The sequence below is a fragment of the Microcebus murinus genome, chromosome 14 (assembly GCF_040939455.1).
Source record: "Microcebus murinus isolate Inina chromosome 14, M.murinus_Inina_mat1.0, whole genome shotgun sequence".
In the NCBI taxonomy this organism is placed as follows: Eukaryota; Metazoa; Chordata; class Mammalia; order Primates; family Cheirogaleidae; genus Microcebus; species Microcebus murinus.
The window spans coordinates 61,342,737-61,358,464 of record NC_134117.1 but is presented as its reverse complement, the minus strand read 5'-3'; the positions used below and the strand labels follow the sequence as shown (position 1 = coordinate 61,358,464).

Genomic DNA, 15,728 nt, shown 5'->3' with positions numbered 1-15,728 from the left:
TGCACCCTCTCAAAAACAAATGATAAACACAAGGGGTCGACCATCAGACAGCTCCTTACCATGTTAGCCCGGCCCTCGCTGGGATCAGACACCTCCTCGGCCAGGCCCTCGGAGGCGGGCAGGCAGAGCACACTCTCCCAGCACGTGACGAGGAGCTCTTCTCTGCTGTCTGCGTCCAAGACCGGCCTGAGATTCCTAAGGCCCAGGGGAGAGCAGAGTGTGACCGGCGAGCAGTGGCCAGAAATGACAGTTGAGGAAAGGAAGACAGACGGTGCAGAGGGAGATGGTGGTGGGGGCAGAATGGTAGGCAGAGCAAGAACCAGGGACGTTCAGGAAAGAAAGGGCACTGAAAGAGGAAAAGGGAGCAAACCACAGCCACTGGCACAAGGACCAGGGAAAGGAAAGACAGGAACCAGGGGAGTGAGAGCAGGAACCGCCATTAGAGGCAATGGCATCTGGGCTGGGCGTGACATATTGCTTTCTGGATCCCCAGATGTCCATAGGGAATGCAGGGGGCAGGGATGGACGTGGAGGGTCAAGCTGGGGACAGCCCAGGAAGCAGAATGAAGCCTGGGACAGAGGGGACAGCAAGGCCCCGCAGACAGGGGAGAAGCAAGTGCGCGTGAAATCCCACCCACAAAATCGACACAAAAGAAAGGGCACACACTGTCCAGGACACGTCCCCTACTGACTGGGGACTCTCATACAAGAAGCTGAAGCAGGAAATGAGAGGTGAGGAGGGACCAGGGACAAGAGTGGAAATCAAGCCAGAGCAAGGAAGACAGAGAAGCGGCACGCTTCTACCTGACGTCGGCGATGATGGCCATGGCCTTCTGCCGGATGGGGCTGGAGATGCGGCCCAGTGGCTCGTCCCTGATCAGCTCCTGTGACAGCCCCGCCCCGAAGACCAGGGGAACCATGAACATGTTCATCTTGCCTTCCTACCACCTGCTCCCACCCCATGCCCTGCTCACAAGAAGGTGAGACCTGAAACCTTCAGGGCCTTCCAATGAGCAGGCTGAGAAGGACAGAAGCTCCACCCACTCCCACGCATCCCTGCCCCACAGTACTCACCCCTACCTTGAGGACAGGACAGGGAGAACTACGGCAGGAAGAGGAAACTGGAAAATCTGGGCTTCTCTCCTCCAGGCCGAGCTCAGGACCCTGTTGAGGGTTTCCACGAAGACCACCCTCCCTGCCCTCTGCTCTCCCCCTTCCTCCTGAGAGGCACTTACCACCATGGAGGCTACAAGGTCTAGTTTGTGGGGAACCTCGCATGGCAAGGGCATGGGCCGCTCGCCCAGGAAGCTGGTCATCTGCGTCAGGGCGTCCAGGTAGGCCAGAGTCAGAGTCGTATCCTGAACCAACCGGTGTGCTCAGAGTCCTCCAAGGGCCAGAATGACCCTGGGGCCAGGGGCATCCACCCACACGCAATCGGGGGATGAGGAGCAAAGCCCAGCAGGGGCTACCCTAGCCTGAGGCCCTGCATCTGCCCTCTGAATGCAGGTAAGAAACAGGGACAGCCTGTGGCAGCTCTGGGGGGAATGGGCCACCCCTCTCCTTGGCACCCTTGGGAGCTCCCCTCCATGGAGCTCTGACACTAGGGTGGGAATAGCCTCCTTGTCTCTCAAGACAGCATCTCCCCCCTGAGGACATTCCACCCTGAGCATGGCCAGCTGGGTGGCAGGTAGACAGGGAGTCGGAACGGTGGCTGCCCGTGCCCTAGGGACACATGACATGCTCTGGACAAGCAGCAGAGGCAGGAAAGGTGCGTGGAGCGCCTTCTGTGTCCCCTGAATGCTACTCCCTAATGACGAGTTGGGAGACTTGGGTGTTGCTCCTCCCTCCCTAGAAGCACAAAGCCAGGGCACAGAGCACCCAGGGGTAAGGAGACACTTTCAACAGACCTCCAATTACTGTGTCCCCTCAGGCCAGTCAGAGGATCAGAGTGGCAGGATCAAGGCACAGAGGACAGAGGGGTGGGAGTGGCAGTGTCGGCAAGAGCCCTGCCCCCGAGCTCCATCCCAGGCCGGGCCTCTTTCCCATGGAGGAAAGAGGGACAGCAGGGCTGGGGTGTGGGCGAAGCAGAGTTAGCAGGAAGTACCTTTTCCACGATGCAGTGGCCGTAGTGTTCCACGGCCAAGGCCAGAATGGAATCGAGAGGTAGTGAGAGGGCATCTTCAGTCACTGAGATTATCTTCCTGTAGCTTAGGTAGATGGTGCTACAGACCAGCCCCCACTCCCTGTGCTGATGTTCCTGTGGGGGGAAGGGGGACTTGCCTTCTCCTTCCTCATCCTCCTCACCTGATGGGGACATGGAGGCTCGGAGGGAAGAGGATTGCCCAGGGGACCCAGAAGGGAGGAAGGGCTGGGGAACAGGAATGACTGTTGGGCAGGGAGCTGCTAATGACAGGGCCTGAATCCCGGGCACGGGGGAGCCCGGGACAGGGCGGGCGCAGGAGAGAATCAGAGGGAGACAGGAGGCTTTCTGGGGGAGTCAAAGGCCTGGAGAAGGGCAGAGGCTCTGGCGAGGGGAGGCCTTGGAAGGCCATGTGCGGGAGGCTGGCAGCACTCCTGCCAATGCCGTCACCTTGGTCAGTGTCAGGACACACGATCTGTCCTTGTCGGTGAGGTTCGCGCCGTACACTTCCAGCTGGTCCAGAGCTACCCTCAGGTGTCTCAGGGACACGATAGCGAGTGCCACGGCGATGCCCTGTAACAAGGACAGCCCCGCCCCTGCTATGCTTCCAGAACCAGGGATTCAGAGGGGGGAGGAAAAGGCAAGAAAACACACGCAGGGGATTTTGGCTCCGGGGCTTGAACTGTGTAAAATCCAGATGGAGAAGCCAACATCTGTACAAGAGGAGATTTTCAAAGCAAGGGAATCCAGACATTGAAAGTCAGAGTGACAGACGTGGGAACCTTGCAGGTGAGAGCCCTGCACTGCAGAAGGGAGAGCACTGATTCCCACCAGGAACTCAGGGGACGGCTGAGGGGGAACGGAAGAGAAGTGCAAACCCGGGGAGTGTTTCCGCAGGGCAGGGGGCCTCAGAGAGAGGAGGGGAGATGGCAAACGGAAGACTCCAGACGGTGCCAGTGTTTCTGGTCTGGGAGGACAGGGCACAGCAGGGGCTCTGATCCCAGGGTCAGGGAGAACAGGGGGCCTGTCATGGGTGGGGGAGAGAACAACGGGAGTCCTGGGTGCGTCCTGTGAGATGCAGGGACAGGACACATCAGTGGCTGACGGGACTGAAAGCTGGGGCTCCAAGGGCAGATGTGGTAATCCACAACCTAGCGAGAGGCAGCCTGGGGATGGGCAGGCCCTGACAGGATCAGCCTTTAACTCAAGCCCGGCCACATCCTGGCAGGGGCTTTGCCTGAGTGTTTGTCAGCCAAGTGTGCCTGGAGCTCCCTGCACAGGGGAGCTGAGCACCCAGCTAAAGGACGCCCATGGCATAGGTGCGGCACCTGGTGTTTGCCACCAGATGGTGTCTTCTTCCCATGGGAGGTGGCACCATGAAGACTCTGCAGCAGGAGGGGGCAGTGTGGGGACAATGGGCACAGCAATAGCGGCCCAGGACACAGGTCATCAGGATGAAGAGAGGTGCTCGTGGGACTCAGAATCGTTTGGCCCCCACGTAGATAAAGGGAAGGTTTTGCCAGGTTAGGAAGCAAGGACCAGTGGAGCATCACACGGGGTTCTATTCTGTCCATCTTCTCATGCCCTGCTTAGCTGAGGGCTTCCACGAAGCCTGGTTGTCACCATCATAATAACTTGCCAGGTGAGCGCTGGCTTTGTGCCACCCTCGCACGTGTTATCTCACTGATCCTCTCGCTAAAGCTCTGGGGAGATCTTTTCATCCCGATGTCACAGACACTGAAAATATAATGGTTCCCAAGTCTAGACATCCACCTCCATCTGAGCCCCACATGGCGATGGATCTCTCCCCCTGGCTGTCCCAGGGCACCCCAACCCCTCCTGTCCAAAACTGAAGGCATCATGCTCCTGCCCCTTTTCTCCTAGATTTCCTGACTCGGAGAGATACCATTGTCCTCCCCACAGAACATGCCAGAAACCTGGACACATCTGGACACCTCCTGCCTTTATCCTCATACCTGCATGCAGTCTGCCCCAAGTGCTGGCAGAGGGTTCACTGTGACTTCCCTGTCACAGAACTCTGCATTCCAGTCCAAGCAGACCATGCACTGCTCCCTAGGAACACCCCAAACTTTCTTGCTACTCTGTCTTGGCTCAGAATGTCACTGTCACAAAGGAAGACCTGTGTCCCCCGTTCTCCTCCACGAGCCTGGACCAGCCCATGAAGCTCTGTCTCTCAGGGACCCCCTGGAACCTTCTGTGAGACCCTCCTGTGTAGTGAGCAGTTTTGTCCTGTCCATGTCTTGTCTCCCAAGTGACACTGTCTGCTACCTGGGCTCAGGACAAGCTGACCATAGCGTGTGGTGAGGGAGGGTGCTCTGGGGGCCCTGCAGATAAGAGGTCAGAGGGTGTTGCTGTCAACTCCACCTGCAGCCAACACAGAGTAAGGGCTATGCCAGGCATTTTTATAAGTCCCCTTACACCTTTCATCCTCAAAATTGCCCTAGGACACGCAGATCTTCTGTGGTTTCTCCCACAAAACACACATCTCATCAAGAGGAACCAGGAGACAGACCAGAAAGCAGGCAGTTTCTACAAAATAAATGGTTTATACCTGAAAATGGCAAGATCGTAAAAGATGAAGACAGAGGAACTGTTCCAGGTTTGAAAAGATTAAAGAGGTAGGACAACTAAATGCACTACCTACTTGTAAATTAGATCCTGCACCAGAAAAGTCATTTTTCCATTTGCCCTAAAGAACACTGCTTGGACAATTGGGAATTTTTGAATCGGCTCTATAAGTTAGATCATCGCACTGTAGTAATGTTAAGGTCCTCATTTTGGTCACTGTCCTCACATTACATGAGAGAATACCTTCATTTTTAGGTAACACTCACGGACACACTCGAGGTAAATCATGCATGGCTGCAACTTCTGGGAATGAGTCACAAAGGAAAATAATAACGTGCATATACATGGAGAGAGAGAAAGAGGGTGCACTCATGGGAAAATGTAAAGATTTCAGGAAACTGGGGAAGGGTTACAGAAGTTCCTTGTGCTGTTGCTTGTTTTCGTGTTTTGTAACTTTCCTCTAACAGTGAAATAAAGGCATTTTAGAAAATATTCTATGAGGAAGGTCCCGAAGCCTCATTTGGCAGTGGAGGAAACAGAGGCACACACAGACACAGGAACAGCCCCCAGGGTGCACAGCGAGTAAGTGACAGAGCTGAGATTCCAACCCAGGCGGTCTGCCTTGCCAGGTCCCGCTCTGGCCACTAGGCCATCCTCCCTCTACAACACTGAGCAACCCTCTTTGCCAGGGACCTCCACCTCACCTCCCTCTGCTGCGGCTCCTCGTGGGAGGCGTTCAGCACTGCAGAGAGCATCCTCCGCACCAGGTCCGGACTGCTTGAGGTCCGCAGGGTGAAGGCAAAGAATTTGTAGAGGAAGGCCTAGGGTGGTGGGAGGGGGAGTTCAGGGATAGTGAGGAATGAGGCCAGGGCAGCTGGGGGGGGCCCTAAGATTCCACACCCTTCAGCCCTCACTCTCCCAGCATCCTGTCCTCCATGCCAGCCACCTCCCTCCCCCGGTCTCCACAGGATCTCTGAATAAGTCACAATGTGACAGGGCAGGGTTTCAAGCTAGAGGGAGGAGAAGACTGCATTTCTAACTCCTCAGCCTCTCAGGGGAGGGGCCTCGTGCCATCAGGAACCTTCCCTTGTCCACACTCTGCCCAGGTCCAGCCAGAAATGGAAACAGCGCCTCACATTCGCATAACGTGGAAGTCACCACCGCATCATCAAATAAGGGCATCTCCCTCCTCTCTCTCTCCCTCCTCTGAGTGTCATGACCCTGTCCCTGCTGACGGGCCTTCGCCTTCGTGCCCTGTCTACCCTGCACTGCTGAGAGGTGTGTGCTGTGCCTGCTCGCCCCCCAGGGCCTTGGCGTTTCCTGTTTTCTCCACCTGCTTCTCCCGTCCCTGGGCCTGCAAAGGGCCATGTCCCTCTCACAGCTCAGACACTGCCTTAGGAGCCTCCCCTGGGCTCCCGGCTCCTCTCCAGCAACCGCAAGGCGCTTTCCTTCAGACCTCGCCACAGCCACTGACATCTCCCTTCTGCATCTGTCATGTCAGCTCCTGGCTCTCCACCCCACATCTCTGACCGGAAAGGAGCTCAGAAGCGCTTCTCAGGAGCACCGTGTGCCTCGCCCTTCACCAGTGCCCAAGGCAGCGTCTGACACAGCGCTCACAGGACGTGCCAGTGGTTCAATGACGTCTCACCTGCGCTCAGCTCAGCCCCTAAGGCCGCTGCCCACGAGCGCCTCTCCCCTCTCTGGGAGAGGCTGCTGGTGCCCCTGCAGACCCGAGGGTCCTTCTCTCTGGTGGCTGCAGCCTTCCCAAGAGCGCTGCCCCACGTCCATGGCGGCCTCCTTGCCCGGAACTGCCTGGGAGTTGAGTCCCCCCTCTCCGCGCCTTGCTCCAGAACAGCCACAGAAGTCAGTGGCTCAGGGGTGGGGGCGAGAGGGTAGGCACAAACACCCCCTCCCTGGGCTCCAGGCAGGAGAGGCTGCAGTGCGACTTCCCTGCAGAGCTCCCACGGCAGCAGACACCCTCGCTCAGCTTCTGCCCTCTCCTCCCCTGCTTCCTTCCCTCTGCTCCAGCTTTCTGAGGCTGCTCCCCAGAGACCTCACTGCACAGGAATCTCCACCTCAGGCTCTGCCTCCACAAAGCCTGACCTGAAGCTCCTACTTCTCTGCTGGGCTGGCGAATTCCTGTTCATCTTCCCAGACAGATACACTCCTCTGCAGGGGGCCAATCTACCCACGTTGCCCAGTGCTGAGGGGCTGCACAGAACGCTAGACTTTTGGTGCAAAGCCAGGACTGTCCTCAGTAAACGGGTGAGCTACTCTAGGAAACTTCTCTGTCCAGTGCCACACAGAGGCCCAGGAGCAGTTCCCTGTGGCCATTTACTCAGCTATGCACTCAGGCTGACGAGGGACTTCTGAAGGCAGGGTCTGGGTCTTCCATACGCTACCCAGAGCCCAGCACAGTGCCTGTTGTGCCGTGGGCACTCCGTGCATGTTTCAAATTGCTGAATTTTTAGATGGGGAATCCTGCTTGCTTTACTTTGCATTTCTAATCATACCCTCCACAAAGGCCTGCATACACCAGGTATTCATAAATCCTTGTCAACAACAGGAGAGCAACCAGCCAGTCCTACAAATGAGGACTCTTTCCTAGAGACCCTTCCTAAGCCCAGATGAAGTGTTGCTCAGTGACAGGAAAACAAGATTAGGAACTGAAACCTGCATCCGAGTGCCGGTCCCACCAAGCATTTGCTTCAGACTCTAAGTTCCCCCGGATTCTGTCTGTTCACTGTGGACACGAGGATAGTGACAGTGACAGGGTCGTTTAGCCTTTGGACTTTACAAGGCACCTGCACAGGGATCCTCCGGTTTCATCCTGGTCAACTCTCCTGAGATGAACAGTTATTTCTGCCTCTTCCCAAGGGAGGCAGCTGAGACCTCCCAGATCTTAGGACATTTGCCGCCGGAGCGCTTGGAAGAGCTGGGGACGGGACCCAGGCCTTCCCCAACACAGACCTCGAGCTCTCAGAGGGAGGTTCCCCAGCTTCTTACTCAGCCCTGGACCCCCAACACCAAGCACGATCCCTAATCCATGGGATGCTCTCAAACATTAAGGGATTAACTTCCGCATCTGAGTTGAGGGGCAATAACCTTAACACGTCACGCAAGCGCCAGCTGCACTCTGCTCCACACCAGCTGGGGGCCAGAGAAGACGACAGATGGCACCGTGCTTGAAGAAGCCTAAACACCATGCACATGTCACACGCTCGAGCTTACTCATGTTCCTGGTGACACACCAGCTCCCTGACCTCCTGTCCCTTAGTGCCTAGGGGCCCGGGGACTCCGCTGTGCTCTTCCTCCACAGCCTGTCCTCATGAGCACGTCCACAGCCCTTCGGGCCAGGCGCCTCCACCACCCGCTCCACCCAAGCACGGCCCTCCCCTCCCCAGCCACACACACAGACGCACCTTCTGTTCCTCCTCGTCACTGCCATTTTCTATCCTTTCCAGGGTGGTCACAGTCTGTTGCTCCAGCCAGCTGTCATCACTGATGGCCTCCAGTGACCTGCTATAAAACTGAGGAAGAGGAAGAGAGAAGAGGCCCACTCAGAACTGTGGAAGGGCTTTCTGCACCTGGAAGTGGGGGAAGAAAGAATCTAGCAACAGGGGGTGCTATCTGGAAAGAGGGAGAAAGAGTTCTAGAAACGGGAAGAGCTGAAAAACCAGGGGCAAAGGTGTGGTCAGGACAGAGAATGACAATACAGTGACAAGGAAGGTAATGCCACCCGCACGTGGAGGCAGGCCCCTTTCCAGTTGACAAGCCCCTCTCCCATATTATCCTGTTTGCTTCTGGTGATAGGACTGAACATTCCCATATGACAGACGGAGTAGCTGAGGTCTAGAAAGGTGAAACCGCTTGCCCAAGGACACCCCACCAGGGCTCCTCCCTTCCCTCTCCATGGAAGGAGGGGCCTTGAGAGCGAAGAGGGAGGTTGGGGCTGAGAGCAGAGTCTGAGACTCTGCTGAAGGCACCAGGAGCACAGGTGCCAGAGCGAGGTTCCTGTGCTAAGGGAGGTCCCTTGATGGTGGGGTCCCAGGGACTCTCCTCACTAAGGGCCCTGAGGAGGAAGCCACACTGGGGGAGTGAGGGGTCTCAGGGAGGGCTCACCTGGAGCAGCCTGTCCTCCCACTCCTCCTGATCCAGGCTCTTCTCTGTGTGTTCTGTGACAGGAGAGAGCATGGCTGCTACCAAACCAAGGGCCCAGCAAGAAGAGAGCCCATGCTGGAACACTAAACTGGGGGCCACAAGCCCAGCCTCTCGGCTCCTTCTCACCACAATTCTACACCAGAACTGCTGTCCCACTTCTCAGAGGCCCCAAGGTGAGAGCAACAATCACAAGTCAAACACACAGCTGGTTAATGTCCAAGAAGGATTCGAATCTGGGTCTTTCTGGTCCCAAGGCCCAGCCTCCCCTGGTCCTCCAGCACTGGAAGGGGCAGCAGTTGGTCTGGGAACTCTGGAGCCACAGAGCTCTGGCCTTCCCGTGCGCACACCCATCCAGACAGCACCCAGGGCAGAGGGGCTGGTCCCAGTGCTCCCGCCCCAGGGAGTCTCGCCCTATGCCTGAGGACTCCCGCCTTTCGAGAGTGAGCCCACTGCCCAGCTCCCTTCCTCCAGCTCCCACTGTCCCTCACCATACAGCATCTGCAACATCTGGGGGATCTCCGTGCTCCACAGCTGGTCCACGTCTGCGCTGGCGACAAGGCGCAGGGCGGTGATGGGACCCAGGGCTTGGAGGAGCCTCAGGGAGCTGACTCCAAATGTGTTCTCGCGATAGGGCTTCACAGCATACAGCTGGCAGGCGAGAGAAGCCCCAGGAGACGCAGAAGGATGAAGGGGAGGGAAGGAAGAGCATGAGAACAAACCCACGGGACGGCAGAGCCCAAGCTCAGCACTCCTGTTCTTCTCCACCTGCGCCCGTGTTCCCTGCATGCCCTCAGCTGTCCCTGCTCTGCGATACTGCCGCCGACCATGGGTGGGGGCCAGACAGCAACTGCTCTGCTGAGTCCCTTCCCCGATAGGCTCCTCTGTTAGTGCACGGTCACTCCTCACTCTGGATGGCGAGGTCATCCCCAGGGTCACCGCTCTCACTCACACTGTGAATAGCTCAAGGGCAAGTACAAGGGCCATCTGTCCCTTGTCTGTCCATGGGTTCATAATGTCTAGCACAGTGCAGGGCCAGTAGAGAAACTAAAAATGTACTTGCTGAGAAAATGAGCTCTGGAAAGGCACGGGGATTGGCCCAAGTTCACAGACAGAAGCTCACAAGGAGGACGCAACGGAGATGGCTGGGCTTTCCCCATCTGCCATCTCTCAGGTTCCGCGGGCCCCAGCACCTGTGCCCAGTGCCCCCTCCAAGCCCTGTAGCCTGGGCTGCCCCTGCCCAGGGCCTCCAGGATCCCTGGCCCCAGCTCCTTATTCTATCCCCAGGGCAATGGCTGGGACAGCGCAGGATGCAGCTACTGTGGAACAATCCGGTAGACAGGTAGACAGCGGGAGATGTCCATCCTGGCATCACTTACCACCAGATGGCTCAGCAGGTGCTGTGGGGAGACGAACTCAGGCGCTACATCAAAGAGGTGATGAAGGAAGAGGACAGCGTCAATGTAAGCTCCAGGGGTCCCACCTCCATTCCCAGCCAGCAGCCCACCCTCTGCAGGGCAGGGGAGGGGCACAGGCACCGTGGAGAAGGTGAGCCTTGAGACCCGGACATTGCCACTCAGCCTGAAGCACAAACACTGCAATTCCAGCTGACAGAATAAACCATCACCCACTCAGTGTGGAGCGGACACCCTCACCCCATCCCTTACTCCACTGGGATGAAAGGTGAGGGGTGGGGAGTGTAGAGTGAGGCCAGAGGTGGGGCACCGGAGGCACCAAGGTGGGGATGCTGTGTACACCCACTGCGGCACATGATCATTACCACTCCTGGCCTCCAGGGTTGCAAAATGAGATGGGAAGGCCAGAGGGCCTGTGGGGGGCAGCTATCTTGCAAAGAAGGCTCCTTTCCTCCCCTGCTGAGGGCCAATGGGCTCGGGCTGTGGCCCTAACCCTTTGCAAACAGGACTGAGGAGTGGGGTTCCCAGCCTTAGCACAGCACAGACCCAAACCCTCATGCTCACAGGATTCACCTGGGCCTACCCCTCCCATGCCTGGGGCAGCCCCAGTGCCTGTGGTCGACCAACCCCCCACCGTGGTCTCCCCTCCCTGTACTTACTCCTGACATAGAAGCTGCTGAGGTAGGGGGGCTGCCCCAGCGCTTGTTCCCTCAGAGCCACCTCTGTGGCTGTGTCACTCAAGACCACGAAAGCTGAGATGTTGCCGGGCTCACATAGCATGCTGATAAGAACGGGCAAGGACACCTGGGAGGGGATGTGCCAGAAGGTCAGTGCCAGCCCTGACTCATACCACCACGTGACCTCCAACCCCATGACCTTGGGTTCTTGTCTTGCAGGAACCTATGAGGCCTGCAGCCGCCTCTTCCCCAGACTGGCCTATGCTGTCTGTCTCTGACCCTGCCTCTCTCTCCTCTCACCCCATCTTGGTAAAATGTCACCATGGTCCTTATTAAAATAACACCAGGAAGGACTTGATCAGACAGAGGGCTTTCTTGAAATTTTGAATGGTATGACTTTGTCATTGCCTTCACTGGGGAACATTCCATAGGCAGAAGAAACACGAGATGTCAGGACTCAGGGCTTCATGGGAGGGAAAGTGGCTGCCTGCAGGGAGGACAGGACCTCCCAGCAGGGCCCTCCCTGGCCTCTTGCCCCCTCCATAGCACAGCAGCTCCCAGGGCCCCCAGGGACACTTGGAGGCTGCTGTGAGCAGACAGGGCATACCATATCCCCCTTTCGTACATAAGGGGAAAGTCAGCCCATAGAGCAATTTGCTCAAGAAGTCACAGCCAGACGCTGGCAGAGGGACTCCAACTCCAGACTCACCACCCAGCGACAATCATGTACTCCCCTGAACCCCTTCTTGAGGAGGCCCAGGCCCTGGAGCGGGAAGAGACGGAAGTGGACAGGAGTGGAAGAGAGAGGACAAGGGGGAGATGGAGGGCAGGGAGAAGAAGGCAGTCTGGGGGACAGAGGAGTGGGCTGGGAGCCAGGAGAGGAGGAATGCAGAGGCCTGTGTGACCCCAGCTATTTGTACCGTCTGCAGGACTTTCAAAGACATGAGTCCAATGTCCGCTTCATCCTGGAGGAAGAAAAAAAGAACTAAAATCTGGAAGCAATGCCCGCTGACCTGCATGGGACAAGGTTTCCCGGGGCCACTGACCAGGTTTGGGAAGGGCAAAGTCCCCAGACCCCAGTCCTGCCGGCCCAGCCGCCTGTCCCTGCTCTGCTCCGCACCCTGCCCTTTCTCTCTCCCCTCCCCTCAGCCATTCTGCTGCCTCAGGCACCCTCAGGGCTGGCCCTGCTCACCGAGGAGTCCCACTGGCTGAGCTTCAGGAGGTAATCTATGACTACCCTGCCCTCGGGAAGGCTCAGGTAGTCACGCTGCCCCAGCGCCTCCAGGAACCTCACGAGGGCCATGCGTACCTGCAGGGTCAGAGAGCATCACATGCAACACAACAACAGACCTCAGGGACACCATCTGACCCCTTGGGTTCCAAGTGAGGACACAGAGCACCTCAGCACGTTATGGAGGACTTCAAGGAACTCAGGTCTCCCGAGTCCAAGTCGACTGGGACTCTTCAGTGGACTCTGTGGCCATGACAGAGCACAGTCACTGAACCTGAACACTTCCAACGCTCCCTGAAGTTCTCACTGACATCCCTGCCACCGTCCTCCTGGAGGACTCTGAGCTCAGGGCTTGTCCACACCATGTGCCCCACATGGTGTCTACATGGTGTCCTAGGTGTCTACATAGAGGGAATCTGAGTCCAGGAACGGGACTTGGGCCCCTGTCTTTCAAGATGATGCCACTGTCCTACATTTGGTGCTCACAGTCACAGTACCATCTTCTTGCTGTCCCTATGCTTTGTCCCACACAGTCAGAGCTGGGAGTCCCTACTGTCTGCGACCCTGGCTGTGGAGCTTGTTCGAAGTACAGCTGCTCAGCCCCACCCCACACATGACACCTGAGGCTCTTCTCCCTCAGCAAACTGTGCATCCAGGCACTGAGGAGTGTTCTGGAGCTCCATGGCTCCCCTGAGGACACCACAGTGCTGCCCAGAGCAAAGGCTCCGAAGGAGGCAGGTGGGAAACTCCTTTCTGCACTCAAACTCTTCCTGGGCTTTGAAAACTCCAATGTATCCCGAGGGAAAGTCCTGAGGCTAGGACAGGCTTGGACAGCCCACCCTCCCTTCCTCCTCCTTTACTGCCCCCCCTCCGTGAACAAGACCACAAGGTCTCAGAGGCAATGGCCCTCCCAGCACAAACACGCAGCCCTTCAGCTCACTGGTCTTCGATCCTTCTGTATCACTGAAGTAACCGAAGCCAGCACCTCCCTCTTCAGCGTTTCCGCTTGTGGTGCTAGAGAAAACACAGGCATGCAGCCAAAGGTCAGCTTCCTCCCCCTCCTCTGCTGCTTCAGGTGACATAAGACACACAGGTGGGAGGACTTCCAGGTACAGTCTCGGCCTTCAGAGGCCAGGTGGCATCTTCATGGTGTCTGTCTCTGCCACCCCTCTGCCTGCCAACTGCACTGAGATCAACCAGCCTAGATGGAAATGTGCCCTGAAGCGGTCCTCTCAGCAAGCTGGTATTGGAGCCTCCACCCTTGCCAGCCTCCCGTGGCTGCCCACACAGATGCCCCTGTGCAACCAAGCTGTGCTCCCACCCTCTGTGTTTCAGCCTGTAGACCTTGATCCAGGCTCTTCTTCACTGTGAGCTCCCTCTCCTAGCCATGGTGACAACTCTTTAACCTACCATTGGTCCATCCCCTCCATGAGCCCATCCCAGCCCCTGAGGGATCCCTCCTTGCATTCCTGCCCAGCATCATCATGCACCTGTTTCAGCAACTTAGTGCACGTGGCCTGGCATCATTCCCCTGCATGAACAGCCTCACCTTCCTGTCCACCAGCGAGCTCATGGACAGCGGGAAAGGATTCATCCTCATGTGTGTGCCTCAGTGCCCAGCACTGTGTCGCCCGCACACACAGTGTTTAACATAAGCAGGTGACTGCAGGTGGAGCCCATTCTTCCAGACCATAGTCATAGATAAACTACCATAACCACTTGCATGGCTAGGGCACTTATAAGCACACCACATACTGTCAGTTCATTTAACCTCACTAAAACCCCCTAAAGAGAGGTAATTTTTTTATCACCGTTTTTCAGAAGAAGTCATAGAGGCACAGAATCAAAAAGGGTTTGCCCAAAGCTGCACAGCTAGTAAGAGGCAAAGCCAAGATTTGAACCCAGTGAGTTCACTTTGAGTTTAAAACAGTGCTTTTAACTAGTAGACTTGACTGTTGCCCAGAGAAACAAATCTCCTAGGAAATAGCAAGTCCTGGAACCCAGGGCCTCCACCCCATCCCACTCACCTCCATGGATCACCTCCCTGAAGGCCTCAAGTGCTGCCAGCACTGTGGGCTCCTCTTCTGCGGTTATTGCCCTCTTCAGAACATGGACTGTGGTGTCCAGGCATAAGTGGCCTATCAGGAGGGTGTGAAGACAAGAGACTTGTAGAAGTGTGTGTGGCAGGGAATAAGTAGGAGGAAATCATGCTCCCAGAAACCACTAAGGCCATGGCTGGATAAATAAGGGGCCATCAGGATGGAGAAAGGAAGGAGGAAGGTAGAGAACCAGTGTCTGTCCGCATCACCGTGTGCCAGACGCTCTCCCTGAGCCAGACCTTGGCCCTCCCCTGCCCCCTCATTCCCTGCCCTAGGCCAGCACATTGTGCTCATTAGTGCTGAAGTGACATTATTTGACTTTATTCTGAGCTGCAGGTCCCCACAGAAGAAAGGGAAGTCAGTCCCAGGCTATGTGATTGGAAACCAAAGGAGTGGGGGGCCAATGCCTGTGCCCTTTCAGATCCATTTCATTTCACACAGAGCTCTCAGGAACTCCTTTGCCTCTTATCTAAAAGGATGGAAGCCCCCAGGAAGACTTTGGCCCCATTCCAGTCTTGGAAGAGGCAAAACGGTCCTGAGTACACATACATACTCATACACAAGTGCATGCAGACACACACACACACACACACCCCTGGGGCTAGGGAAAGGTGTTGACTTACTCAGCAGGTTAAATGCCCTCAGGGATAATGTTTCCGTCTCATCACAAAGAGCTGGTGGCTGGCTCTCTTTGTCACTCATCTATAGGGAGAACAAGGCCTTCAGACTAAAACCAGGGACCCTGGGCATAGCTGAGGAAACTGAGGCATGAAGCCAAGAAAGACACGGTGCCTGGCTATAAGGAAAACAGGAAAATACAACCGAGCAATCCACAGTCCCCTCCCCATAGGGAGACAGACAGTGGCCATAAAATTAAATACTAGGAAAGTATCACCCTTTTGCTGAACACCGATGGTCCTCCTCCTACTACATAACAGAGAAGTCTAGGCATTTCCCACAGGCAGATGGAGAGGCTCGAGCTTCTGGCTTTTTCCCAGAGATCAGGGGGTCCAACAAAGGCCCTTCACCCCAAGAATCATGCAGATGTGTCCAACTGTCCTCATGGGAAAGATCCCACTGTGTGTCAAGAATCCAGGCATAAGGCCGGGCGCTGTGGCTCACGCCTGTAATCCTAGCTCTTGGGAGGCCGAGGCGGGTGGATTGCTCAAGGTCAGGAGTTCAAAACCAGCCTGAGCAAGAGCGAGACCCCGTCTCTACTATAAATAGAAAGAAATTAATTGGCCAACTGATATATATATAAAAAATTAGCCGGGCATGGTGGCACATGCCTGTAGTCCCAGCTACTCGGGAGGCTGAGGCCGGAGGATCGCTTGAGCCCAGGAGTTTGAGGTTGCTGTGAGCTAGGCTGATGCCACGGCACTCACTCTAGCCTGGGCAACAAAGCGAGACTCTGTCTCA

General features: G+C 56.5%; 2 protein-coding genes across 2 annotated transcripts in view; both read right to left on the bottom strand.

Annotated features, from left to right (window-relative positions):
- LOC142875561 (annexin A7-like) overlaps positions 1-15,728 on the bottom strand; it is a 163,593-nt gene that overhangs the window by 92,068 nt on the left and 55,797 nt on the right. The gene's annotated exons all lie outside the window — the stretch shown is intronic.
- On the bottom strand, positions 2,498-13,804 carry LOC142875619 (maestro heat-like repeat-containing protein family member 1). Its single transcript, XM_076010363.1, has 10 exons — positions 13,760-13,804; positions 12,172-12,288; positions 11,900-11,944; positions 10,962-11,106; positions 10,267-10,310; positions 9,379-9,538; positions 8,852-8,904; positions 8,152-8,259; positions 5,434-5,550; positions 2,498-2,713 (listed from the first exon to the last, which is right to left on the bottom strand). The coding sequence occupies exons 1-10, from the start codon at positions 13,802-13,804 to the stop codon at positions 2,498-2,500; spliced, it is 1,050 nt and encodes a 349-aa protein (XP_075866478.1).

What these genes read in the sequence shown, in the direction of transcription:
- LOC142875619 (XM_076010363.1), bottom strand. Translation starts at nt 13,804, where the DNA reads ATGAATCCTTTCCCGCTGTCCATGAGCTCGCTGGTGGACAGGAAG. An exon ending in ACCTGCTGAGCCATCTGGTG is followed by an intron (nt 9,539 to 10,266) that starts GTAAGTGATGCC and finishes CTCGCCTGCCAG; the next exon opens with CTGTATGCTGTGAAGCCCTA. An exon ending in GATGTTGCAGATGCTGTATG is followed by an intron (nt 8,905 to 9,378) that starts GTGAGGGACAGT and finishes CTCCTGTCACAG; the next exon opens with AACACACAGAGAAGAGCCTG.